The 27,610-nt window shown below is 43.6% G+C and overlaps 1 protein-coding gene across 17 annotated transcripts in view; it reads left to right on the forward strand.

Annotated features, from left to right (window-relative positions):
- The window catches only part of LOC137306476 (neurexin-2-like), a 1,403,359-nt gene that overhangs the window by 410,211 nt on the left and 965,538 nt on the right, over nt 1-27,610 (forward strand). For 15 of the 17 annotated variants that reach the window (XM_067975733.1, XM_067975727.1, XM_067975734.1 and 12 more), the window contains one exon: nt 22,212-22,513. In XM_067975733.1, the coding sequence (XP_067831834.1) occupies nt 22,212-22,513 (302 nt within the window). Of the gene's footprint in view, nt 1-19,848; nt 19,864-22,211; nt 22,514-27,610 lie in introns of all 17 variants that reach the window. The other 2 variants (XM_067975728.1, XM_067975720.1) reach the window with 2 other exon arrangements.

The raw sequence follows: 27,610 nt of genomic DNA on the forward strand, positions 1-27,610 counted from the left end.
CCATCCCCACGCCTCCACTGCTCGCCTTTAAACAGCCACCCAACCTCAAACAGACCATCGTTCGCAGCAAGTTACCCAGTTTTCAGGAGAACAGCGTCCACGACACCACACAACCCTGCCACGGCAACCTCTGCAAGACATGCCAGATCATCGACACGGATACCACCATCACACGAGAGGACACCACCCACCAGGTACATGGTTCATACTCCTGTGACTCGGCCAACGTTGTTTACCTCATACGTTGCAGGAAAGGATGCCCCGGAGCATGGTACATTGGCAAGACCATGCAGATGCTGCGACAATGGATGAACGGACACCGCGCAACAATCGCCAAACAGGAGGGTTCCCTCCCAGTCGGGGAACACTTTAGCAGTCAAGGACATTCAGCCACCGACCTTCGGGTAAGCGTTCTCCAAGGCGGCCTTCGAGACACACGACAAAGCAAAATCGTCGAGCAGAAGTTGATAGCCAAGTTCCGCACCCATGAGGACGGCCTCAACCGGGATCTTGGGTTCATGTCACGCTACACGTAACCCCACCAGCAAAAAGGGGGAAAAAAATTATATGTTTTTTTAAAATTCTCTCTCTCTCTCTCTCTCTGCCATTTTGAGTTTCTTTCTGCCTGCCTGTGTAATAGACACAACGTATATCTAGTGTACTGGGACGTGCTGTTCTCCGTGACTGGCCTGTTTGAATAACAACAACACCTTTTGATTGGTGTGATGCTGTCCCAACATAGTATAAGATATGCGATTTGAGAACCTTTTCATTCATTCATCTGACGAAGGAGATAATCTCCGAAAGCTTGTGATTTTAAAATAAATTTGTTGGACTATAACCTGGTGTTGTAAGATTCCTTACATTTGTCAAAATAGGGGACAGAGGAATTTCATGTCCAGGACAATGTCACTGAACAGGTCTTCCCTCCTGCCTAGAAAAGTCAACCTGTCCAGGTGGGATGCATCCTAGGTTACTGAGGGAAGTAAGGATGGAAATTGGAGAGGGTCTGGCCACAATCTTCCAATCCTCCTTAGGTATGGGGATGGTGCTGGAGGACTGGAGGATTGCAAATGTTGCACCCCTGTTCAAAAAAGGGGAGAGGGATAAATTACAGGCTAGTCAGCGTAATGTCAGTGGTGGGGAAACTTTTAGAGACAATAATCCAGGACAAAATTAATTGGCACTTGGAAAGGCATGGGCTAATAAATGAAAGTCAGCATGGATTTGTTAAAGGAAAATTGTGTTTGACTAACTAGATTGAGTTCTTTGATGAAGTAAGGGAGAGGATTGATGAGGGCAGTGCAGTTGATGTTGTGTATATGGACTTTCAAAAGGCATATCATAAAAGTACCACATAATAGACTTGTTAGCAAAATTAAAGCCCATGTGATTAAAGGGACAGTGGCAGCGTGGATACAAATTTGGTTAAGGGGGAGAAAGCAGAGAATAGTGGTGAACAGTTGTTTTTCAGACTGGAGAGAAGTACACAGTGGTGTTCCCCAGGGGTCAGTATTAGGACCACTGCTCTTTTTGATATACATTAATGACCTGGACTTGGGTATAGAGGGTACAATTTCAAAGTTTGCAGATGACTCAAAACTTGGAAATGTAGTAAACAATGTGGAGGATAGTAACAGACTTCAGGAGGACATAGACAGACTGGTGAAATGGGCAGACACATGGCAGATGAAATTTAATGCAGAGAAGTGTGAAGTGATGCATTTTGGATGGAAGAATGCAGAGAGACAATATAAACTAATTGGTACAATTTTAAAGGGGATGCAGGAACAGAGAGACCTGGTGGTACATATACACAAATCTTTGAAGGTGACAGGACAAGTTGAGAAGGCTGTTAAAAAGGATGCTACAAAAGCAAGGAAGTTATGCTAAATCTTTATAAATCACTGGTTAGGCCTCAGCTGGAGTATTGTGTTCAATTCTGGACACCACAATTTAGGAAGGTTGTCAAGGCCTTAGAGAGGGTGCAGAAGAGATTTACTAGAATGGTGCCAGGGATGAGGAACTTCAGTTACGTGGATAGACTGGAGAAGCTGGGGTTGTTCTCCTTAGAACATAGAAGGTTAAGGGGAGATTTGATAGAGGCGTTCAAGATCATGAATGGTTTTGATAGAGTAAATAAAGAGAAACTGTTTCCAGTGGCAGAAGGGTCAGTAACCAGAGGACACAGATTTACAGTGATCGGCAAAAGAGCCAGAGGAGGCACGAGGAAACATTTTTTTATGCAGCGAGTTGTAATGATCTGGAATGCGCTGCCTGAAAGGGCGGTGGAAGCAGATTCAATAGTAAAAGGGAATTGGATAAATACTTGAAGGGAAAAAAATTACAGGGCTATGGGGAAAGAGCAGGGGAGTGGGACTAATTGGATAGCTTTTTCAAAGAGCCGGCACAGGCACGACAGGCGGAATGGCCTTCTCCTGTGTTGTACCTACTATGATACTATGATTCTATGCTGTGATCCCTAATTAAGCATATCTGATATGGTCAATCTCTCCAACTGAGCTCTCAACCCGTCTCACACTGCATGGTCCGACTCAGCGCCTCTTTTACAACCGGGTAGCTGGTTGTGCTGTCCCTCGTTAAAGCCAGCATCAGTATTAGCAATGTTATTGATAACCAGCTATTCTAAAAGGGTTTTAATTCCCTTTGGTTGCACACTGCTTAATGTGTACACATAAAACTCCTTTGTGCATTAATTTAATGATGTTGCTAACCTATTTATTTTAAATAGGTTAACAATGATTTAAAAATATCACACCAAGAAATTTTACATGAATGCATTGAACTGGGCAACAGCAGAAGAAATTAAACCCTCTGGTGTTTTTTAAATTTATTCGCAAAGAGAGTGATGTAATTGAAGATCCTCTTCATCCACCTCAAGTCTTGTTCCAGACATGAGCACAAGTGCTAAATGCAAGGGGAGAGGTAAGAACAACTCGCCTCAACATCAATGCAGCATTCGACTGAGTATGCCTCCACGGAGCCTTCGCAGAACAGGGTTAAAGGGAAAATCTGACACACAGGAAGATGATCATTGCTGTCGGAGCCCAGTCATCACAGCACCAATGTAAGGAATCTTACAACACCAGGTTATAGTCCAACAGTTTTATTTGAAAATCACAAGCTTTCGGAGCTTACCTCCTTCATCAGGTGAGTGAGTCACTCACCTGACGAAGGAGGTAAGCTCCGAAAGCTTGTGATTTTCAAATAAAACTGTTGGACTATAACCTGGTGTTGTAAGATTCCTTACATTTGTCCACCCCAGTCCATCACCGGCATCTCCACATCATCACAGCACCAGGGCATTGCTGGAGTTCCTTAAGGCAACACCTTGACCCAGGCAACTTTAACTGCTTCATCAATGACTTTCTGTCTGTCATAAGGTCAGGAGTGGGGCTGTGTTCCGCTCCATTCACAACTCCTCCGATAAGGGGACTACAGCACGACCTGGGCTACATGCAGGCTTGGGCTGACAAATGGCAGGTAACATTCGCGCCACCTAAGTGCCAGGCAGTGACCATCTCGAATAAGAAAAGGCCCAAACGCCTCCATCTCCCTTCATCACCAAGTTCCTCACCATCAATATCCTGAGAGTCACCGCTGATTAAAAGCTTAATTGGACCAGCCATCGTCAGCACTGTAGCTACAAGAACAGGGCAGAAGCTGGGTCCCCTGCAATGAGTGCACCTCCTGACCCTTCAAAGCCTCCCCACCGTCTACAAGGCTCAACTGAGATGTGTGATGGAATACTTACCATTCACCAGGATCGGTGCAGCCACAACAACACTTCAGATGCTTGACACCAACCAGGACAAAGCAGTCCGCTGGATCGATGCCCTTACAACTGAACACATCCACCCCCCTCCATCACTAGCACACTATTGCAGTATGCACTACCTACAGAATGCACTGCAACAGCTCACCAAGCTTACTTGGACAGCTCCTCCCAGTTTCACAGTCTCTAATACTGGGGACAAGAGCAGTAATGTCTTGGGAACATAATCACCTGCGAGTTCCCCTCCAAGTCATACAACCATCTGAACCTGGCCATAAACAGCTGAGTCAAAATCTACCTAAAACCATTGTGGGATTGCCATCACCAACGAGAAGGCCCACTGCCACTTTCTGAGGGCATAAGGAAGGGCAATATATGCAGCCTTGCCAGTATCACCCACATTCCAACAATTTTTTTTAAATCAGCGTCTAAGACCTTAATCCTTGTCATGCACCTGACAGCTCCCCTCTCTTGGACCACGCTGGGTAATCAATGGCTGTAGAGAAACATTTTATGAAAATTTGGAAGAAAGAGAGAATAAAGGGATGTGGGATATAAGTATTTGAATTACTAAATTGTTTCTCGGTACATTTTTAACCCTCCAGACCGAGCACACTTAGTCAGGGTAGGTTGCCATGATGTAAAGAATAATGTAACTCTGTATCGAGACTGACTTGCAATTGGCCCCTGAGTGCTTATTACACCTTCACCAACCTGCTCCAACCCCTCCCAGCTGAGATCAGCTAACTCACATGTTATGTTTTTGGGGTTTCTTTATTCTGGATATTTTGGTTTCTGAGACTCACACTGTTCTCGCAAGTGAGCCCCAATTATACATATCCCAGAGAATATGTTCACTTATCCAAATTGTTACAACAGGATAGCCAGGTGGTGAAGGATGGAATGCTGGAGCCTGATCTTCAGTTGCTTCCCAAGCCTTTATTCACAGAGATCCACATTACCCACCCTCTTATAAAAAGGATACAAGAGATTATCTTGCATTGATACCCACCACCTGAGTATAATTAACACTAATTGATATAAATCACATGGGTACAATTAACACAAATATCTAGGTAACATTCATGACATGCCAAGGGAACAGGCAGAGAAACTTTACCAATCAGTATAGCTACTGATTTTATCACCTAATCTCAGATGATCCTCCTTTTCTTCGCTGGGGGCAAAATATCACAACATTAGACTTTGACTTAGGCTTTAACTGCCAAGCAAATTTATTAAACATTATAGAACAAGCAAAGAGAAGCAGTAACACAACATATATTTTTACAGTAGTTACTAAGCTTTGCTTGTCCCTCGATCAATAGAAAGTAAATTGTTTGCGAGTGCTGTGCTAAACCATGATGTAAGTAATATTTCTTTTGTAGTGGTTTCTTTCTTTTTCTCACTGACAATATAAGATATGTGGTCTGATGATCCCTTTTTACATACTTCGGATAGACTTTCTGGTTTGAATAAGACAGGTTGATAAAGACCTTAAAAATGATCAGGACCTCATAGATTTAAACAATTGTCTGTTAATTTTTTTAAAAGCTGCATAATTGAACAAATTCACAAGAAGTTTGTATTTGAATTGATTGTTTTGCCACCTGTGATATACACCAGACACGGACAATCGACTAAAATCTGTAATAAATCTAGGATATGATTTCTGTGAGTGAAGCTGGTTTTTGTTTCCTCATGTGCTATGACTGAATTAAAGAAGCCAAGATCAAACTAAATCTTAATTTTACCACATCAGATGCCTCTGGTGTATATGGACAGTGTGTTTTATCTGTTGTTCAAGCATCAAGCAGAACGCAGAACTAAAACTGTGCACTTGGACCTCAAGTTTCCAAGCGCCCGCAAGGCCTCAAAACCCTTACAAGGCAACAATCTAGACAACGTCAAGATAGCTAACTATCAACAGCTCAGCCCCACTGTTGACTGTGGATCATGCTCAGAGGGCTTAGGGCTGTGCGCTGTGTTTTTTTTAAACACTAATGTAGTTTAGATTGTGGCAGGGGATGGTGTGCCTCTGTGTCTCCATGGCGATCCCCGGTGGCCAGAGGCTGCTCAGAGCACAGAGAAGTGTTTTTATCTTGCCCCAAGCTAAATCTCGCAAACAATCTAAAGGTCAGTCTGGCAAAGACATCGACAATCAAATAAGATTAACAGCAAAAAGTCGATTGCAAGGTCATTTTAGCAAAAGAAAAAGTGCTTACTCGGAAAAATGGGACTTTAAAAGCAACCAGGCAGAAGCTTATTGCTGTAGATATATGTAAACCTCCAGCACTGTGTGCGTGTAGTTAAGGAGGCTGCAAATCATCCTGTAGGATCTATTCTAGTATTGGAGACAGAGCTAACTAAGGAGTATATTTTGCTTTATGTGATAATTATGAAAGAACAGAAAAATAGCTTTTATTCTGTTATTATCACTTAGTTTTTACTCATATAGCCTGAAATGTGTAGGTGATGTGGGTAACAAACAAACAAAAAATACTTTAAGGACTTGTTAATGACTGTGAAAGCCTTGTTAAAAACTTGTGTTAGGTAACACTTGCAGTTTTGCTCAGGAGGAAATTGATATAAAAAGTACATCCTGAACTCCCGTTCAGAACTGGGAGGAAGGGGCTGGGGAGCTCGTCATGCAAATCAAAGGAAAGTTCAGCTAGCAATTAATCCTACTCCAAATATCAATCCCCCTCACCCGATCTGAGTCCCAATGTCAGCCCTCCTCATCCAAAACCAACTCCCGACAGCAGCTTCCCCTGATAATCAACACCCAATGTCAGGCTGTACACTCAACTGAGTTTACTTAATAGATATAAAATTCATCAACATTTTTTAACATATGAATGAAATAATTAAAACATTCATGTATGCAAGCCACCTAGTTTAATACCACTCTCCCGCACTTTCCCAATAAGCTTTAATATTCCTCTTTTTCAAGCAATTATCTAACTTCCTTTTAAAAGAATTGATGGATTCTACAATTTGTGGCAGACAGTTCCATATTCTAATCACCCTCTGCGTAATGAAGTTTTTTCTAACCTCCCCTTTAATTCTTTTTGTGATTATCTTAAATTTGTTTCTTACAAGCGCTATCTCGTTGACCAGTGGAAACAATCTATCACTATTTACCTTATCATAACCCTTCATAATCTTGAAGACCTCTACTGGGCTTGGATCTAGTACAAAACTAAGGATTCAGTTTGCCTGTTTATGTCCTTATCTACTTGTGCTCTCAACCTCAGTGACCTTTGTATCTGCACAGAAAGGGCCCTCTGCTCCTCTTAAAATCATACCATTTAATGTGTATTTCCCTTCCCTGCTCTTACTTCCAAAATGTATTGCTTAAAATTTTTCTACCTTGAACTTCATCTGCCACTGATCTGCCCACCTTACCAGCTTATGTTTTACTAAAGCCTTTCACAATCCCAGTCAAATTTCACCACTTGCCCAATCAGCAAATTTCAATATCGCTCCCTCAATTCCTAAATCCAGATTATTTGTTTATTTACTATGTATAAACGCAGCCACAATAGGGATCCCTGTGGAACACCACGCACCCCACCTTCCCATTCTACGAAACCAGTACAGAGCAGCAATCAACAACGCTAAAAGGATGTTGAACTACATAGCCAAAACAGTAGAATGGAGGTCAGAGGAGTCAATTTTCAAAGTCTATAGTGCTCTGGTCAGTCTGCACCTTGAATCTGCATCCAGTTCTGGTCGCTAAGAAACAAGAGAGACATTTAAGTGCTGAAGGCAGTGCAGAGAACAGCCATGATCCCTAGTGTCAGGGGTCTGAGTTATAAGCAAAGCCGGGAGACTTGAACTTTTCAGCCTAGAAAGGAAGCATTTGAGAGGCAATCTTATAGAGTTATAGATTGTTACGGGTATAGAAAAGTTAGCCTGGAATATTGCTTTAAAATAAAGTATGGGAGTAGAGCAAGAGGACACATTCAAACCAGTAAAAGATAATTTTAGGACTGATATCAGGAAATTCTTCTTCACACAGAGTGATCAACATGTGGAATAGATTTCCAGATAGTGTAGTAGAGGCAAAAATCCGGGAGTCATTTAAGAAACAATTGCATGTCACAACAGGGGGTCGTTAGATTCTCTCTGGATGGATGAATTAAAATGGGCCGAAAGGCTTTCCTCCTCAATAATTATCTTGCGATCTTGTGAATCATTCGTTCATTGGAATGTGTGAATACTTCAATTGTTTCATTGCTATATTAGTGAGTAATGCCATTGTGGTAAATGATTGTCTCGGATCTACGCTGGAATAGGAATGGAGAGGTGAGAGTATTACTTATTAGTTTGTTATCCGGAGGGAGTGGGGAGTATGGGGGCAAAATTCAACTTCGGCAGGGGGCGCAAAACTGGCAGTCACGGATCGGCAGCCCGTTATGCCCGACCGCTCGATTTCACCTAAACGGAAATTGGGCGAGGTGTATAACGGGCAGACAATTCTCTACTGCCTGTTTTGTGCCCCCACTGAAGTTGAATTTTACTCCTTATGGGAATCCTGTTGTGGGGAGCTATGGAGAATATTAAGGTGTTAATTGGATCAGTCTGTAGAGGACTACATGATTTGGATATATGCCTTCGAGTGTCACTTAGAAATTACCATAATGGTGCCTCCAGCTCCTCCCATGAGGTTGGGGCGAAGCTACTTGGTAAGAACAAAGTAATTTACTCTACATCTGAGCCTAGATATTGGGAGTGCTTAATGAGGTAGTTTAGAGAGCTATTTACTCTGCATCTAACCTGTGTTATACCTGCCCTGGGAATGCTTGATCGGCAGTGTAGAAGGAGTTTTACTCTGCGTCTAACCCGGGGGCACAAAACGGGCAGTAGAGAATTGTCTTCCCGTTATACACCTGGCATGGGAGTGATTGATACTGATGCTGGTTGCAAATAGTATAAAACTTTTCTTTTCCCAGCGTTGGTATATCTAACATTGATGAGCAAAGACATTCACAAATAAAAACAAAATGATTGAGGTAGTGTGGGGCTCCTGGCACTAATGTACCTCAATATGAGCCACCATGTTCTACAGAAGAAGAGAAAATAGAAAACAAATTGAGGAGAAAATAGTACTATTCCACATCTTCATTTTTCGAAGAACAGTAGGGGAGTTCTCCCCAATGTCCTGGGCCAACATTTATCCTCAACCAACATCAATAAAACAGATAAGCTGGTCATTATCACGTTGCTGTTTGTGGGATCTTGCTGTGCGCAAATTGGCTGCTGTGTTTCCTACATTATAACAGCGACCACACTTCAAAAGAAGTACTTAATTAGCTGTAAAGCACTTTGGAGTGTCCTGAGGTTGTGAAAGACGCTATATAAATGCAAGTTCTTTCCTTCTTTGTAGCTGCTATTTGTAGGAGAGAGCTAGTGATGGATTGAAAGGTACAATTCAAACTATGATACTGCTGCCGCTCCTAAATCCCCCCGTTGAATGACAGCCTTATAACTGACTGTCAACCATCTATTAGCAAATATTTCTTTCCAATATTCTAGATAAATGTTAACTTAACGTTCTAGTCGCTGTCATGTTTCCTGTTATGTGCGCTTTTTAGGAGGGCATCATTCAAACATGACAAAATTTGTAGTTTAGAGGCATTTATGAGCACGGGATACCGCTCAAAGGGCAATCATTCAGTTTTGGTTCTTCACCTCTCACTGATGTCTGTAGCAGAGCCAGTGCCCAGTACCCTGATGGCTCGGTGGGTAAATGCACCGTTTGGTGCGCTAACTAAGCCATTTGGATGAAGGTGGTCTAAAGTTCAATTTCTGGTTTGTGCTGAGTTAGCTGACTTCAGCCAAGAAGGCAGTGAGGGCACTGCAACTGTCCCCAGTACCCTGTGGTTGGGGAGGGGAAAACTTGCAAGGGTGTCCACTCTGGATACCCATCAGCAACAACTTGCATTTATACAGCGTTTTTAATGCAATAAAATGTCCCAAGGCGCTTCACGGGAACATTGCCAAACAAAATTTGACACCGAGCCACATAAGGAGATATTAGGACAGGTGACCAAAAGCTTGGTCAAAGAGATAGGTTTTAAGGAGCGTCTTAAAGGAGGAGAAAGGGTACGGCGAGGTTTAAGGAGGGAATTCCAGAGCTTAGGAGCTAGGCAGCTGAAGACACGGCCACCAATGGTGGAAAGTGTGCATATATGAATTTCAAACGAGTACAGGATCTGGAGATTCACTCATGGCGAGAAGAACCTGCTGACACTCACTCACTCACACACGAAGAATGGCCACTTGCCTGCAATACTGGAGTTCAGTTGACATCCATGGATTGAGACCACCCAAGCCCATTTCATGGAGGACCTTCACAATCAGCAGCAGAGGGACATCCTCTCATCATTCTGGGCATTATTTTAACCCAGGTCTCAGAAATGAATTGCCAGTGTGTCGAACTCACTGCACCATCCAATCAACTTGCATTTTTCCCCTTAATCAGAATATTGTACATTGAACAACTGAAGGCAGAGAACATGACCGTAAACAAAGCTGCACGCTCGAGAGGAAGATCTGCCAGAATAGAGTAGATTCTGAGAAAGGCCGGGCACTGATGAGGCCAACTAAACAAAACCATTTTCTCCATCAGACTCAGTGAGGTGATGCTGCTGTGGGACCATTGTCACTATGTAATTAAGAACCCAGATAATTAGGTCTGATTTTGAAGATTTACCACAGCAAATAACTAAGAATGTGATCTGTACACCCTGCAGTGGTTGCCATGGCAGCAGGCAATTAAAATCTTTCACATAGGCCTTGCCTCATTAAAGAGCTGGCATCGCGGGACCTCTGTGGTAAATTACCATTGATTGCTGTATAGTGGCTGCATGTGGATGAGGACAAAAGTGCAACTCAACAACTTTTGGTCAATATATTTCTCAAATTCTCATGTCTCTCTGACTCTGCCCTCCACCTTTTGCGTTTTTATTAATCCTCCATTTACCCCCAATCTCGTCATCTTTCATTTCCCTACTTATTTTTTCTGATTCTTTCTGTCTTGATTTATCAAATTTTCGTCCCTCGGTCTCCCGAAGGCATCGCGCATGCTGGGGTACAGTTCTGCAGGCTCTGGGCAGCCCTCTGGTACTGTGCTCAAGTGATCGTTCCCTTGTGATCCCAGATGATGATTGTGTTCAGGTTATTTGACCATGGAGGGCATCACAGCCAAGTTAGCCCCCACATGATGTTGAGACACATAGGCCATGATATTTACGGAGAGGTGGGGAGGAAATGGGGCGACTTTTACTGGCCAGGAAACCCGGAAATATGGGGAACACGGAGGTCCTGCTGCATTTAATGACTTGAAATTTTTTTTCTCTGTTTCCCAGGCCAGATTAAGAGGCTGGCTGGCTGTCGGGCTGGAAGGCCGCAGTTGGGGACTGGACTGGAGAGGAGGGAGGGAGAGATCGCGGAGGGGAGGGGCGGAGGGGGGAAGAGATCGCGGGGTGGGCGGAGCTCGCGGGGCGGTCGGCCTGGAGACCGCGAGTCCTGAGGGGTTAAAACTCCCCCCATAGTTGTCAGCAGGGGTCACTGTTTAAAGGTTCGGAGTAGAAACTGTGACTGGTTTTCCTAGTCTGGAATCCTGAACCCAATTGTGGTACCCACTGGTGTCTTGACTGAGATCAGACAACTCAGCACAGATGAAGATCGTACCTAAGACCTTCCTGATCTGTATGGTTCAGTACGATTCCGGGCTTTTTCCCACAGGACCAATGAGGCAGGCGTCTTTTTAAAATGGTTTGTTTTTCATACTATTTGTTTTCTTCTCCATTCTGTTGTTTTATCCTTTTTTCACTCTTTCTCTTCCAACTGTTTCTTATTTCTATTTTAACTGCCATTTTAAGTAATCGCGTCCCACACAGCATTCTTGGGTGTGTGAAGTTACATTCCGCCCCTGCCTCTGCCCATCTGCTGCTGAAACCCTTCTCCATGCCTTTGTTACCTCCAAACTCGACGATTCCAATGCTCTCCTGACCGGCCTCCCACTGTAAACTTGACCTCATCTAAAACTCTGCTGCCCCATATCTTGACTCGCACCAAGTCCCGTTCACCCAACACCCCTGTGCTCACTGACCTATATTGGTTCGGCAAGGCCAAAATTCTCATCCTTGTGTTCACATCCCTCTATGGCCCGCCCTATGAGATTTCTGCGCTCCTCCAATTCTGGCCTCTTGCGCATCCCCGATTTTAATCGCTCCACCATTGGCGGCCGTGCCTTCAGCTGCCTAGGCCCTAAGCTCCGGAATTCCCACCATAAATCTCTCTATCTCTCTCTCCTCCTTTAAGTCGCTCCTTAAAACCTGCCTCTTTGACCAAGCTTTTGGTCACCTGTTCTAATATCTCCTTATACGGCTCGGTGTAAAATTCTGTCTTATTACGCTCCTGTGAAGCACCTTGGGACATTTCACTACATTAAAGATGCTATATAAATTCAACTTCTTGTTGTTACTGCCACACTTGTATTAAGTGAGAGATCCTGATGTAATTTTGCTTTGCCCTGGACATTTTTCAGCTGTGGAGCTCCACAACTCGCAGGAATTGTGGCTTCTATAGTTGCTCTTTTTCACAACTGTGTTGCCTGGTCACAAACATCAGCGGTGTTTGGATTAAGAGCAGTGGGGCACTGCAAGTGACCCCCGTGCCCGTTGGGGTCAGAATTCCATTCGGCTACGATTTCCCTATGGAGTTTTAATAGCTAGGGGATGTTCACTGACTGGGTTCACACACGAAGAATGGCCACTTGGCAAGATACCCAAGGATGGTCGTGCCTGTGGCCCTGTATTCCAGGGTTAGAGTGTCTGGAGGAAAACAATTGCAAAAATAAGGGTCTTGTAGTCTCAAGTGTAAAGTGTAAATCTGGTGCATCTCACATTGCTTAAACTAAATCCCAGTGGGGAGATTTCCTATATTGCAGCTACATACATCTGAAGAGAGATGAACGCCATCTCACATTGCCATGGGGACAATTAAAGCTCCATTTCATGTTGATAATAGTCCTGAGTACAATTCAATCAATAAGACTTTTACAACAAAGAAATGTGTTGCTTGCAAAGGGAATGGCACAGAATTAGTGAGGAGTCAGTGGAAAGACAAAGGCTGAACATCTCAATCTGAGTTTTTGTTTCTGCTGAAGGAGACCTGCATTGTTGACTGATTGCAATCAAAACTGGATTAACCAGTACCAGATCAAGTGGATGCTGAGTGATCTGGAATTACACAATGGACAGCTGGTCCTGAATCACATAGAAGATGATGGATGGCTGGCAATGAGATTGCATAGATCATAATGGATAAGGGACAGTGGGTCACATGAACAATAATGGTCGGTTGGCTGTGAATAATATAAACCAGTTCGGTAAGCTAATAAAGGGTTGTGTAGATTGTAGTGCCGGCTGGCCGAGAGCTCCATGGGCAGTAATCCATATTGTCAGTGAGTCACGTGGGCAATAATCCATATTGTCAGTGAGTCACGTGGACAATAATAGCTGGCAGTGAGATTGAGTTGCATTGACAATGGATAGATTAAATTGTTTGTCATGGCATGACACCCTGCGATTTCTGTAATCTATCGTGGTACGTGTGATTTGTACCCCCTGTTAACTGACCCGCTACTAGCTTTACAGTCTCTGCTCTTTGTCCATCTTTACATCTCCTGATCTGTTCTCATCTATTGTTCTTGGTACTGCACGGCTCACCCATCACCTGATCAGCCACCTCACAGATTCACCACATATCAGCCACAGACACTGGTACACTTGAGGCTTTCAGTGACTGGTGGGCACCGCAGGGACTGGAAGGAGTATTGGAGACGGGTGGCAGTATTATTATTTAATTTGTTAAGTTTCTTTTTTTTTATGATTTGGGTTTCTGTTAGTTTTGGACCTCTAAAAAGGGGGGACTTGTTAGATTTTTTTGGTTTGATGACACTGGGGAAGAGACCAGTGTCTTACAGATTTTATAAGAAAAGGCACACCAGCCACAGATCAGACATTTTAGAAGACTGTCCGCTATTTTTTTCAGATTGAGTAGATTATCATGGTCTCCCCAATTACAAAGATGAGCACTAAAGACCAGCATAAACTTACCTACAAATACCCTGTCAAGGACGTCCATCGTGCTGATTTCTACATCTGAAAAGAATCAAAACTAAATGGCCGATCAAATGATCAGGCTCGGCTACGTTATACTCCATGGTAGAATAGGCTACTGACATGGACTACCTAGGCTCACATGAAGAATTTCCATTTGGATAAAGTACAGAGGGCTCATGGCACCCATGCCCTACCAAGAGTCAGCACCTCCATGTGAGGAGGCGAGAACATTGGAAGTTTTTTAAAAAATTCTACACTATAGACAGAAGGAGGATACAGGTATGAGAATTGTACCAGTAGATCTCATGGGTGTGTTGCATCTGGTGACCTCCAGGAGTTGGTCTGTTTCATTTATGTAATGCAGATCTGTAAATTGGTAAATTGCGTTGGTTGTTAAAATTATCACTATAAATGAAGAAACATTAAATAAATCGGGGACCTACATTTGACTTATCCATGGAAGGTTATAATAGTGATGGGTGGTGATTTGGTCAGGGTGTTGGACCTTGAATCCTTGTTGCAGGTCGACATTGCAGAAACTGTGGGGCAGTGTAGGCCTACAGCCTGGAACTAGAGTACAGCTATCTTCAGTGGCCTTAGGATAAAAACAGAAAATGCTGGAAAAGCTCAGTAAGTCAGGCAGCATCTGTGGAGAAACAAACAGGTCTTCTTCGACCTGAAATATTAACCCTATTTCTTTCTCCGTAGATTTGCTGAGCTTCTCCAGCATTTTCTGTTTTTATTACAGATTTCCAGCATCCTCAGTATTTTGCTTTAGATTTGGTGGCCTTGGGCCTGCCAGGCACTATGGAAAGGCCTACAAGTATAATAATGAATTCTATGCTTTTTCAAGAACAGATGAGGTGGTAAATGTTTATGACTTTCTAATATATCGCAAGGAATCTGTTAACAAATTCTTGTAGTATGGCCCTTCATTATTGGCGAAATGAGAAAGAAAAATGTAATGGTGACCCATGTTGTACCTCAGCCCTTTGTAGGCTTAAGGTGCTTTTACGATTTACCGTTTTTTGTTCTAAAATGGCTGTCTCGTTTGCCTCCACACACTGCTCTGCCCTGTTTATACTGCTGCTTTGTTCCAGTCTCCCTGTAGGCCCATCAGAAGCAGGTTCAGGAGATAGGCCTCGGAACATTGTGTTGCGATGCAATTGCTTCACAGCAGGTGGGCCAAGGAATTTGATGTTGAGTTGGTCCCAAGAGTCAGCGTGCTTATGCCATGATGCTATTTCGTCTTGCGCTGGAAGCATGCTGATGCAGATAATGGTCTCATAGTGTTTAGCCAACCAGCACAGAAGTTCTGCCAACAGATTGAGATCTGCGAAGTAGTGGATCTGTGTTACAGAGCAAGTTAGGTCAGATCATGGGAGTTTTGAGGAACAGCAGGAGTCACTCTGACACGTATGGGAGGTGGAAAGGTTTCTAAAACACTTGCACCAAGAGGTGGTCACCCCGCAGGCAGACAGAATGATAGAGGATAACGATTTGAAGCAGGTAATCACCCCTCAGGGTGAGAAGAGGAGTAGGAAGGAAGTGACAAATCAGTTTTCAAAACTGAATACTTGTTCCAAGGGTGACGGCTTGGGGGAGGGCCGCCTCCAAGAAGGATATGGCATCATGGGAAAAGTGGTTGTCCATGAGGGTTCAGTGCAGGATTAGAGTGCTAGTGGGAGTTTCCAAAATGAGATGGGTAGACAGCCACTTCTGTAACCCTAGGCGTGACTTTGGAACAGCATGCTGACTCCCAGGTGACAAAGTAGAGGACATAACGGAGTGGGTACAAAAGTTTTTGGAGAGGGAAGGGGATCAGCCAGAGTTTGAGTTTCATAACAACAAATGATGTAAGGAAGAAGAGAATTGAATTCTCAAGTGTCTTGGGTGTTGTTGAAACTGTTCATTCGAGTGAGTGGTGAGTATTTCATCACTCTCTTCTCTGTAGCCTTTGAGATGGTGGAGAGGCCATTGAGGAGTTACTGATCACAGAGTACCCAGCCTTCAGCTTACTCTTATCAATATGCTATTGATATGGCTGGTTCAGTTAAGCTTCTGGTCAGTGGTGACCCCTGAACGCTGATTTTTGGGGGACTTAGTGATGGTGAAGATAATGAAGATGAGAGGTAAGTGTTTGGGACTTTTCTTATTGTTTTGGTCATTTGTATGGTGTGAACGTTGCTACTACTTGTCAGCCCAGGCCTGTATGTTGTCCAGGTCCTGCTGTAGGCTGGCACGGGCTGCTTCATTATCAGAAGAGTTGTAAATGCAGATGCAGACTGGAATTATCAGTAAACGGTTCCAACCCTGACCTTATGACAAAGGAGGGGTCACTGGTTAAGCAGTTGAAAATGGCTAACCCAAGAATGCTGCCCTGAGCAACTCCTGCAGCAATGTTCTCCGGCTGCGATGGTTGGCCTCCAAAAACCACGACCATCTTCCTGTGTGTCTCGCACCAAGTCCCATTCACTCATTGAGGCTCAGTTGAATGTCTTGTTGCTGAGGCATGTTATTCTCACCTGGCATTCACAGGAATACGATGACTCAGTGACTCCCAAGAACCTTTTTTGAGGAGGTAACAAGGAGGGTCGATGAGGGTAACGCGTTTGATGTAGTGTACATGGATTTTAGCAAGGCTTTTGACAAGGTCCCACATGGCAGACTGGTCAAAAAAGTAAAAGCCCATGGGATCCAAGGGAAAGTGGCTAGTTGGATCCAAAATTAGCTCAGTGGCAGGAAGCAAAGGTGTAATGGTTGACGGATGTTTTTGCGACTGGAAGACTGTTTCCAGTGGGGTCTTGCAAGGCTCAGTACTAGGTCCCTTGCTTTTTGTGGTATATATTAACAATTTGGAGTTGAATGTGGAGGCCTGATCAAGAAGTTTGCAGATGATACAAAAATTGGCAGTGTGGTTGAGAGTGAAGAGGAAAGCTGTAGACTGCAGGAAGATATCAATGGACTGGTCAGATGGGCAGAAAAGTGGCAAATGGAATTCAATCCAGAGAAGTGTGAGGTAATGCATTTGGGGAGGGCAAACAAGGCGAGGGAGTACACAATAAATGGGAGGATACTGAGAGATGTAGAGGAACAAAGGGACCTTGCAGTGCATGTCCACAGATCCCTGAAGTTAGCAGGACAGGTAAATAAGGTGGTTAAAAAGGCATAAGGGATCCTTTCCTTTATTAACGAGGCATAGAATATAAGAGCAGGGAGGTTATGTTAGAACTGTATAAAACGTTGGTTAGACCACAGCTTGAGTACTGCATACAGTTCTGGTCACCACCTTACAGGAAAGATGTGATTGCACTAAGGAGGGTACAGAGGAGATTTACAAGGATGTTGCCAGGGCTGGAGAATTTTAGCTATGAGGAAAGATTGGATAGGCTGGGGTTATTTTCTTTGGAACAAAGGAGGCTGAGGGGAGATTTAATTGAGGTATATAAAATTATGATTGGACTAGATAGAATGGATAGGGAGGATCTATTTCCCTTAGTAGAGGCGTCAGTGACCAGGGAGCATAGATTTAAAGTAATTGGTAGAAGGATTAGAGTGGAGCTGAGGAGAAATTTTTTCACCCAGAGGGTGGTGGAGGTCTGGAATTCACTGCCTGAAAGGATGGTAGAAGCAGAAACCCTCATCACATTTAAAAAGTACTTGAAGTGCCGTAACCTACAGGGCTACGGACCAAGTGCTGGAAAGTGGGATTAAGCTGGATAGCTCTTTTTCGACCGGCATGGACATGATGGGCTGAATGGCATCCGTAACTTTCTATGATTCTATGAACCCCTTGCAGACTGCAGGTTGAAAACCTATGAGTGCACATTCCCAATTTCCTTTGACTCCGATCTGACATCACATTTAAGTGCGGAAACAACTTGGGGAATAGGCTATGGATATCAAAGAAAACAAGTGAATGATGGGGAAAGTTTTTGGTGTTAAAGGATATCATATTCAGGGAATTCTGGCAAACAAAAGAGCTTGGAACTATTACAGTGCACTCCACTAAGTGTTCAATTGATTTTCAACAATTTTTCATATATTTTAATCAAGATATTAAATTCAGAGTAGATATAAAACATGCTGGGCTATAAAAATTAATTGATTTGGGGAAAAAAATCTGCTGCTTCATATTTCCAGTAGCAAGTTGGTTCAGAGTAGCTCAGACTGTGACGTATGTGGATGGACACACAGTGAAAAGCATGGCAAAGTTCCTGAAAGCACCATAAAGGAAATATAATTTCTATACAGGCCTCATGCAGATAAAATTATTGTAGTCACAGGGATTGGGATTCCAGAACTCACACCAAAAGATGACCAGGGTTGCTGTGCAACGAGTCATTTCATGATTAACTGTGATATTATTGGTGGGACTGCGCGGAGATATAACTATCACTAAGATCCCCTTAAGAGAGTCATAGTAGCTTGTACCAATAGTGTAAATTCTACTGTCACTCCCAGGTCTCTTTCAGCTGCTGACCTAACCTGTTCTCGCCCATTAATTAAGTACGTTCCCCTTATTTTCTCCTGTGTGAGGTCTTGCACTTATCTGTATTCAAATTTAATCTGTAGTTTAGCTAACTCTGGCGGGTTTAGCACTGGAGGGCACTGGTGATCACGATCCTACTGCAACTGAATAGATACAAATCAAAAGATAGAGAAAAAAATTAGGTTTTGTGGTTTGGGCCCAAAAGATACTACAGCCTTGAAGCATTGACAACTTGGCTCAGTTAGTAGCAATCTTGCCTCTTTAGTCAGATTGCTGTTGGTTCAAGCCTCACACCAGGACTCGAATACATAATCAAAACCGACTGTATTGTTAGAGGGGCTTTCTTCAGATGAGATGTTGGGCCCCACAAAGGATTGTTTTGGACCTAGCTTGGAGGGCCTCTTAGTCCTTTTTGACCTGGCGGGAAAGCCATGGCTGTTTCTCCGCTCAGGCCCAGGTAATGGGACGCCAATTTGCATACATTCACAAGGCCCCTGCCTGCTTTAGGCGGGCACCTCAGCTGCTTGCAGGTCCCTGCAGGCTAAGATTGTAAGTGGTGGGAAAGGGATGGGTTCTGAGTGGGTAACTAACCTGCACGATTTTAACTTCCCAACAACTCGGTTTCTCCCGGCAGGTAGAGTTAAAATCCATCTGCTGTCACTCCCAGGACTCTTTCAGCTGCTGACCTAACCCGTTCAAGACCATTAATTAAGTACGTTCCCAGTGTTACAATGAGGGGCATATTATATCAGAGTGGTACAGTGAGGGGTGTGTTATTGACAGTGTTACAGTGAGAGGCTTGTTATATCAATGTGTTACAGTGAGGGGTGCATTATAAACAATGCTTTATTCAGCATTCTTTATTAAATTGCACAGTGCAATTTGTGAAGATGGAGATTTAACAAGCATAAGAGACAAGGTAGCAAAATGGCAGAGGCTGGAATCTGATTCCATTGATCCCAGTCTGCGCAGGAGAAGCAAAATTCCACAGGCCTGGAGTTTAGTTCAAGTCCTAATGCAGAGATCATTGTGAAATAGTTAACAAAAATTGAGACAGAGAAATGAGAAAGACTAGATAATGATAGAGAAAAGATACAGATACATAAAGCAGAAGGTGAGAGAGAGAGAGAAACCAGAGACAGTAAGAAAGAGAAAGGAAACAGAGAGATACATAAAGCCGAGGGTGAGAGAGAGAGAGAGAAAAACCAGAGACAGTAAGAAAGAGAAAGAAAACAGGGAAAAAAGCAGACAGACAACAGAAAAAGAGAGAAAGCACAGAGAAGGAGAAAAGAAAGAGAGATGAGGAGATGGAGAGAGAGGGAGCAATAAAGCAGAGGAAAGAGAGAACCAAAGCGATGAATACAACAGAGAAAGAGAGAAGACAAAGGTTGACAGAACGATAGCAGAGAGTAAGATATCAGAGGGGAGAAAGCAGAGTAAAAGACAGAGCACGGGGCCTCCAAAGCTAAAAGTATTATCAGTTCCTTGACTAACTGACAGTAGCAATCAATTGCCAATAAATGGAGCACATTGCACCATGTTGGACCATCTTACCTTTACAATCCTTATATCTGTGAGCTCCCCAGCATTCATCATACGAGTGCCGTCATTTACCGTGGATGCAAGATTTGCATTGAGAAATTGAGACTCTGCTTTTGACCCAGGTGATGATTGCTGAATATTTAATCAGTCTTAATTGATGCTCCCTTGGAATTCTAAATATAGTGTTAATCTGCCATCTTTCATAAGAGGATCCTTGATTATCAAAAAAATTATAATGCATATGCGGGAATTATCATTTAACGGTTATTAAGCCTCACCCGGTGTTGTGGAATTAATTTAAGCATTCTGGTGAGATTCAGGAGATCACACACTGATGTAGAATAAGGCATGACAGTAAGTGCTGGGTGTTCTGTCACCCTCACAAAGGAACTGTCTGTCACCATCCTGAGACATGGTCCTTTGGCAGGGTGATACCTTCAACATGCTGTGAATTATCTGTCACACTGCCATCAGGAACTAAGCAACCAGCCTATAACTGACAGCGCTACACTGAGCTGGTATGTTATAGTCATGGCGGGGGGTGGGGGGGGGCGTTATAGACAGTTTCTAGCAAGAGGTTGGTGTAGTCAGTGCTACAGTGTGTTATAGAGAGAATGTTACAGTGAGGGGTTTCTTGTAGGCAGTGCTATATTGAGGGGTGTATTACACAAAGAATGTTATAGTGAGGGGTTTCTTGTAGGCAGTGCTATATTGAGGGGTGTATTACATAAAGAGTGTTACAGTGAGGGGTTTCATATAGGCAGTGCTATATTGAGGGGTGTATTACACAAAGAATGTTACAGTGAGGGGTTTCTTGTAGACAGTGCTACGGTGAGGGGTGTATTACACAAAGAATGTTACAGTGAATGGTGTATTATAGAGAGAATGTTACAGTGAGGGGCTTCTTGTAGACAGTGCTACAGTGAGGGGTGTATTACACAAAGAATGTTACAGTGAATGGTGTATTATAGAGAGAATGTTACAGTGAGGGGTTTCTTGTAGACAGTGCTACAGTGAAGCAAAGAATGTTGTTCTAGAGAGAATGTTATGGTGAGGGATGTGTTATAGAGAGTGCTGTAGCGAGCGGTGTATTGTAGAGGGTTACAGTGAGGCATGAGCTATACGGAGAGTGTAACTGAAACGATGATGGCTTCTTCCTCCAGTAGTGCTTCTGTGTTTGGAACATGCTGGTGAAGATGGTCTGTTGAGCTGTATTTCGGCGTGTCCTGAGGCTACACCCTCTCATTTACATCCAGTGCCATTGGATACAGTTAGAAAATAAATGAAATTTAAGTGTGACCTAAGGCACTGCATAATTAGGCTGCTGTCATTTTTAGCAAGGCCCAAGAGGACTCACCAGCCCTCTGTGTCTGACTGTATGTCTGCAGCTGAGTCAGAATGACTAGTAAATATCTCGCCTACATCAGTGAAATTCAGGGAAGAGTATGATTAATAGAAATAGCACACTTTATGTTGTGTGATTTTGAATATTACTGAGTATAATGACAGTAGGTTAGTGATTGTGTAGCCAATATCCTGCAGTCTGGCATTTGTCCAGCTTGTTCCAACAATAGGGTTATCAGCTAGTGATTTTTCCTCTTTGGTTTTCTTCCCACCTCTCCCAGAGGCACTGAATCGCCCACAGGTGGCGTTCTATGGTATTTGTAGGTCTCTAGTATCTTGCCCCCTGGTCAGTCTTTACGTGCGATCCCAGATAGTGAGTGATGGCAGTTTGGAATCTGATAGGGAGTTCACCCAAAAGGGTAGTATACTTGGGAATAAGAGATCCAGGGAAGTCCGCTGAAGCAAATAGCATAAATGGGTTTAAGAGGCGGTGTGTTTCTGTAGAGAGAAGGGATTGAAGGATCTGGTGAGAAGGCAGTGGGCTGTGAAGAGAAAAGCAAAACGCAGAAAGATACGGAAAAGAGGATAAGAGAAAAGGGAAACAATAAAATGTTAATGCCTCTTGATAATTCCCTGCAACTCATCCGATGGATGTAGCTTTCTGCTTTTAGTCATTTTTGGGGATGAATCAATGCCTGAGGCACATAGCTTGTAACTGAAAAGGTCACATGGAAGATCTGTTCACTTTGACAGCTCTGGTGGTACCTGGAAGGATTAATCTATCAGATACAGGCCTGTTGGGCCCCATTGGCTTTTCCTGTTCCTAAATGTTCTTCCGATCGCTTAATCCTGTCATGGATTCCCAATGTTTCTAATTGTCGCACTTTCCTCCTCACAGCGAAAGAGGAATCCGTGGCCACTTTCAAAGGCACCGAATTTTTCTGCTATGACCTATCCCACAATCCGATCCAGAGCAGCAGCGACGAAATCACGCTCTCCTTTAAAACGCTCCAGCGCAATGGACTGATCCTCCACACAGGAAAGTCTGCTGACTACGTCAACCTAGCCTTGAAAAACGGGGCAGTCTCTCTTGTCATCAACCTCGGCTCGGGGGCCTTTGAGGCGCTGGTGGAGCCGGTGAACGGGAAATTCAACGACAACAACTGGCATGATGTGAGGGTGACGCGCAATCTCCGTCAGGTAATGGCATCCAAGTGAAGTCACCTTTCCGCCTTCTCACCACTTTCTTTCTCTTTTTTGATTAGGGAACTGAACCGCGGCAACAAACTGTGGTGTGCTGACAGGTCCTGCAAGGCACAAATTATTTTATTAAGGATTTAAGTATCTGCAAGGACCTGAAACGAAATCCGATGTTCTCATTTACAGGTTTGGTGTCTGAAGTTCTCAGAGTAGCAATGCGACAACCCCAATTTTGGTTTAATTCACGCGACAGTTTGAGGTTGTTAAAAGTGTGACTGGTTTTATTGCCAGATTCAGAAGGATTCTGCTGGTAGCAGCAACTGGCAGAAGTGGCATGTCAAGGAGTGAACAACAGCAAGTCCTGGTGAATTGGAATCAATCTAAACCTGTGTCATTTGGCCTGGCGATGCTTTTGGGAATGCGTCTTAACTATCACATTTCCCACCCTTTCCTTTATCAGCCCACTCAGTTCCATAACCCGTTATCAAATTGATTCCTAGTCTGTGCCGGGTTAATTGAGCTCAACCAGGGTCTCGCTAGGGACCCTGCAATTAACCTCGGCGCCCTGGGTTAGGGAGGGGGAGAATCAGTCAGGATTCCTGTTCCTGATTGATAACCCGTGACTCCTGCTGGAAAGTGGCATGGATTTCAGGTGAGGACAGAGTTGGGCTGTGCTGTGATACCTCCCACAGTTGAATAGTCCACCGACTCTTACCATCTGTGAATAATAGAATCACAACCTAGCGGCAATTGGCCTGCGTCTATGAAACTGTACTCCAGGCTGAATCAGGAAAAAGCCGAAAATTGTGAGGGGACTGTAAAAAAAAGTATTAGAACAGATCTTGGATTTGCATCACATCAGGGTGCGCGTACAGCGACTGCAGACTGCTGCCACAACGTAACCAGATGTGGGTCTCAGAGCTGTTCAACAAGGTCTTTAGAGGCAAGAATTATTATCAAACTCCTCTATAACCTTAAACTTCCTCCCATCCTACGTCCCTGGCCAAAACTTTTAGTCCTTCAACTCTGGACTCCGCTCCAACATTGGTGGCAGAGCCTTCAATGTGTGATCAACATCCATTTCTCTTCTATGAAGCACCTTGGGAGTGGGACTAATCGGATAGCTCTTTCCAAGAGCTGGCACAGGCACGATGGGCCGAATGGCCTTCTTCCATGCTGTACGATTCTATAATTCCAGGACTATGTAAGGGCACCAAAACAATGCGAGTAGCTGAATTGCTGTGGTCAATATATGTAGTGGAATCATAAACATGTTCTTTTTGAATTCATTTACATTTTCACTACACTCACAGCGACCTAAGCAACTCTCCTCCATCAGTATCATTGCACCTAAGACCTGAAACACTAAACGTCGTAAGAATTCAAAACTCAATAGAATCATAGAAATTTACGGCACAGAAGGAGGCCATTCGGCCCATTGTGCCTGTGCCGGCCAAAAAAGAGCTATCCAGCCTAATCCTACTTTCCAGCTCTTGGTCCGTAGCCCTGTAGGTTACGGCACTTCAAGTGCATATCCAAGTACTTTTTAAATGTGATGAGGGTTTCTGCCTCTACCACCCTTTCAGGCAGTGAGTTCCAGACCCCACCACCCTCTGGGTGAAAAAATTCCTCCTCAACTCCCCTATAATCCTTCTACCAACTACTTTAAAATCTATGCCCCCTGGTTATTTACCTCTCTGCTGAGGGAAATAGGTCCTTCCTATCCACTCTATCTAGGCCCCTCAATATTTTACATGCCTCAATTGAATCTCCCCTCAGCCTCATCTGTTCCAAAGAAAACAACCCCAGCCTATCCAATCTTTCCTCATAGCTAAAATTCTCCAGTCCTGGCAACATCTTCATAAATCTCCTCCGTACCCTCTCTACTGCAATCACATCTTTCCTGTAATGTGGTGACCAGAACTGAGTTGCCTTTGAGGGATGTGTGAGTAGTCAGTATCTGCTGTCGCAACACATGTATCATAGTGGAGCGACAAGATGATGCACAAGCTGGTTTACAATTTCTATAGTGACTGAGTGGACAAAAAATGGGAGTTGTTATAGTCAATGGCTTTATTCCATGCAGAATTATTCTAGGGATTCCTTTGACAGCCCAGTGAGTTTATCCAGACCAGTAAGGTCCTCGGTTCAAGCCACAGTCTGTGTTGTTAGCTAATTTTAAAAAAATTTGTTCTGGGGATGTGAGTATCACTAGCAAGCCCAACATTTATTGCCCGTCCCTAGTTGCCCCTTGAGAAGGTGGTGGTGGGCCTTCTTCTTAAACCGCTGCAGTTCGTGTGGTGAAGGTTCTCCCGCAGCGCTGTTAGGTGGGGAGTTCCAGAATTTTGACCCAGAAGCAACGAATGATGCTGATATCAGCTGGGGCAATGATAGGGGAGCTACAATTGGCCATTGGTGCATTGGAAGAAGAAAAACTGGTCAGGGTTCCCGCTGCAGATGGAGATCCGGTGACCTCTTTGCTGGAAGTGTACATCTGTGCAAGTCAGGTGAGGACAGGGCTGGACTGTGATGCTTCCCCTCCCTCTGTCGAATAGCCCGTGAGCACTCACTCACCGTCATGGTTTACATGTGAAAACAGCTAATATTGGTCTGAAGTACCAGAGGAAAGTCATTGCCACCAGACCATACCCAGCAAGGAATGAACACTTTAAATGGGAACACTTTTAATGAGAACATGGATTTAAACTTTACATGTGGCATCACGAATCCATGAACATAAAAGCTTGGACACCCATGTGTTAGGAGAGGAAGGGAGGGATAGTAATTGGTGAGACAAAAAAGCAGGTCAGTAATTATGGGTTATTATGTCAATGGGTTTGTAAAGAGAAAATATTACAGTCAGTGAGAAAAAAGCACATATGATCAACAGGTCTCTAATTATAGTCAATAGGCCTATAACACGAAGGCATTACTACAGTCAGTGGTCGGTAATTATGAGTTATTATTGTTAATGGGTCTGTACCAAGTGGTTATTAAATTAAGTGGTTTCGTAGAGGTAATTATTATATTATTAAATGCATTATATTAATTGTTTCAGTGATAAAGTGTTACAATATTAATTAAGGAACTACAGGATACGGTGTGCTAGGGATATAAACCTGAGCCCTGATAAGGAACATTTCTGATGATATTCACTAATGTAGCACAGTGTTGTATTTAATACATAATGTAGCACAGCGCTGGCCTGGTGATTCAATATAGTGTTGTCCCACATTTTTATATAATCTTTAATGTAACACAGGACTGTTCCTGTCCTGTATATAATCCATGATGTAACACAGCACTGTCCCGGTCCTATATATAATCCGTGATGTAACACAGCACAGTCCCGGTCCTGTATATAATCTGAAATGTAACACAGCACTGTTCCGATCCTGTAAATAATCTGTACTGTAACACAGCACAGTCCCGGTCCTGTATATAATCTCTAATCTCTAATGTGACACGGTACTGTCCTAATTTTGTATATAATCCGTGTAACAGCACTGTCCCGGTCCGGTATATAATCCGTGATGTAACACAGCACTGTCTCGGTCCTGTATATAATCCATGATGTAACACAGCACTGTCCCGGTCCTGTATATAATCTGCTATCTAACACAGCACAGTCCCGGTCCTGTATATAATCTCTAATGTAACATGGTACTGTCCTAATTTTGTATATAATCCGTGATGTAACACAGCACTGTCCTGGTCCTGTATATAACTTCTAATGTAACAGCACTGTCCCGGTCCGGTACATAATCGTGATGTAACACAGCACTGTCCCGGTCCTGTATATAATCCGTTATGTAACACAGCACTGTCCCGGTCCTGTATATAATCCGTGATGTAACACAGCACTGTCCCGGTTCTGTATATAATCCATGATGTAACACAGCACTGTCCCAGTCTTGTATATAATCCGTGATGTAACACAGCACTGTCCCGGTCCTGTATATAATCCGTGATGTAACACAGCACTGTCCCGGTCCTGTATATAATCCGTGATGTAACACAGTACTGTCCCTGTCCTGTATATAATCCATGATGTAACACAGCACTGTCCTGGTCCTGTATATAATCTGCCATCTAACACAGCACAGTCCCGGTCCTGTATATAATCTCTAATGTAACACGGTACTGTCCTAATTTTGTATATAATCCGTGATGTAACACAGCACTGTCCCAGTCCGGTATATAATCCATGATGTAACACAGAACAGACCTGGTCCTGTGTATAATCTCTAATGTAACAGCACTGTCCCGGTCCGGTATATAATCTGTGATGGAACACAGCACTGTCCCGGTCCTGTATATAATCTGAAATGTAACAAAGCACTGTCCCTGTCCTGTATATAATCCGTATTGTAATACAGCACTGTCCCTGTCCTGTATATAATCAGTGATGTAACAAAGCACTGTCCCTGTCCTGTATATATACCTATTATAACACAGCACTGTCCCTGTCCTGTATATAATCCGTATTGTAACACAGCTCTGTCCTGATCTTGTGTACAATCTGCAATGTAATAAAGCCCCTCTTGCACCCTTTTCTTCTCTTTCTATCCAACTCTGACTCTCTCCCTGTCTATCTTCCTTTCTTTGCCTTCCTGTCTCTCATTCTTATGATGTCTTGCAGTTTCCCTGCACCTCTTCTCCTCTTGCTTTTTCTGTCTCTGATTTATTTTGCTGCCCTGCAGCACATCTGCTCCTTGTTCTGTTTTGATTGATTTTCTTTTCTTGGCTCAGTGCAACCCCTTTTGTGAGTGCAAACTGTTTAATTATGAGTTACAGCTGTAGTTGGGTGCAAGAAGTGAAGGAGTACAGGGAGGGCAGAAGAATGTGAGCTGTGCCAGGCATTTCTGTTTGCACTCTTCCATTTTCCCAGTTATATTTAGCCTTCTTCTCCTTTCTGGGATATCTGGCCACCCACTGCCAGTCCTCTGACACTGCCACTCCATAACCAATCCCTGCAAGGTCGCAGTGAGAAGCCACAGATTTTCACCACACTCCCACTCAGCGTAGCACCTGTTTTTTGCTTAATATTTGCCCTCTTGGCAGCCAAGCTGAGATTGCTGTATGAGAGAATAGCAG

This window comes from Heptranchias perlo, chromosome 43, assembly GCF_035084215.1.
Source record: "Heptranchias perlo isolate sHepPer1 chromosome 43, sHepPer1.hap1, whole genome shotgun sequence".
In the NCBI taxonomy this organism is placed as follows: Eukaryota; Metazoa; Chordata; class Chondrichthyes; order Hexanchiformes; family Hexanchidae; genus Heptranchias; species Heptranchias perlo.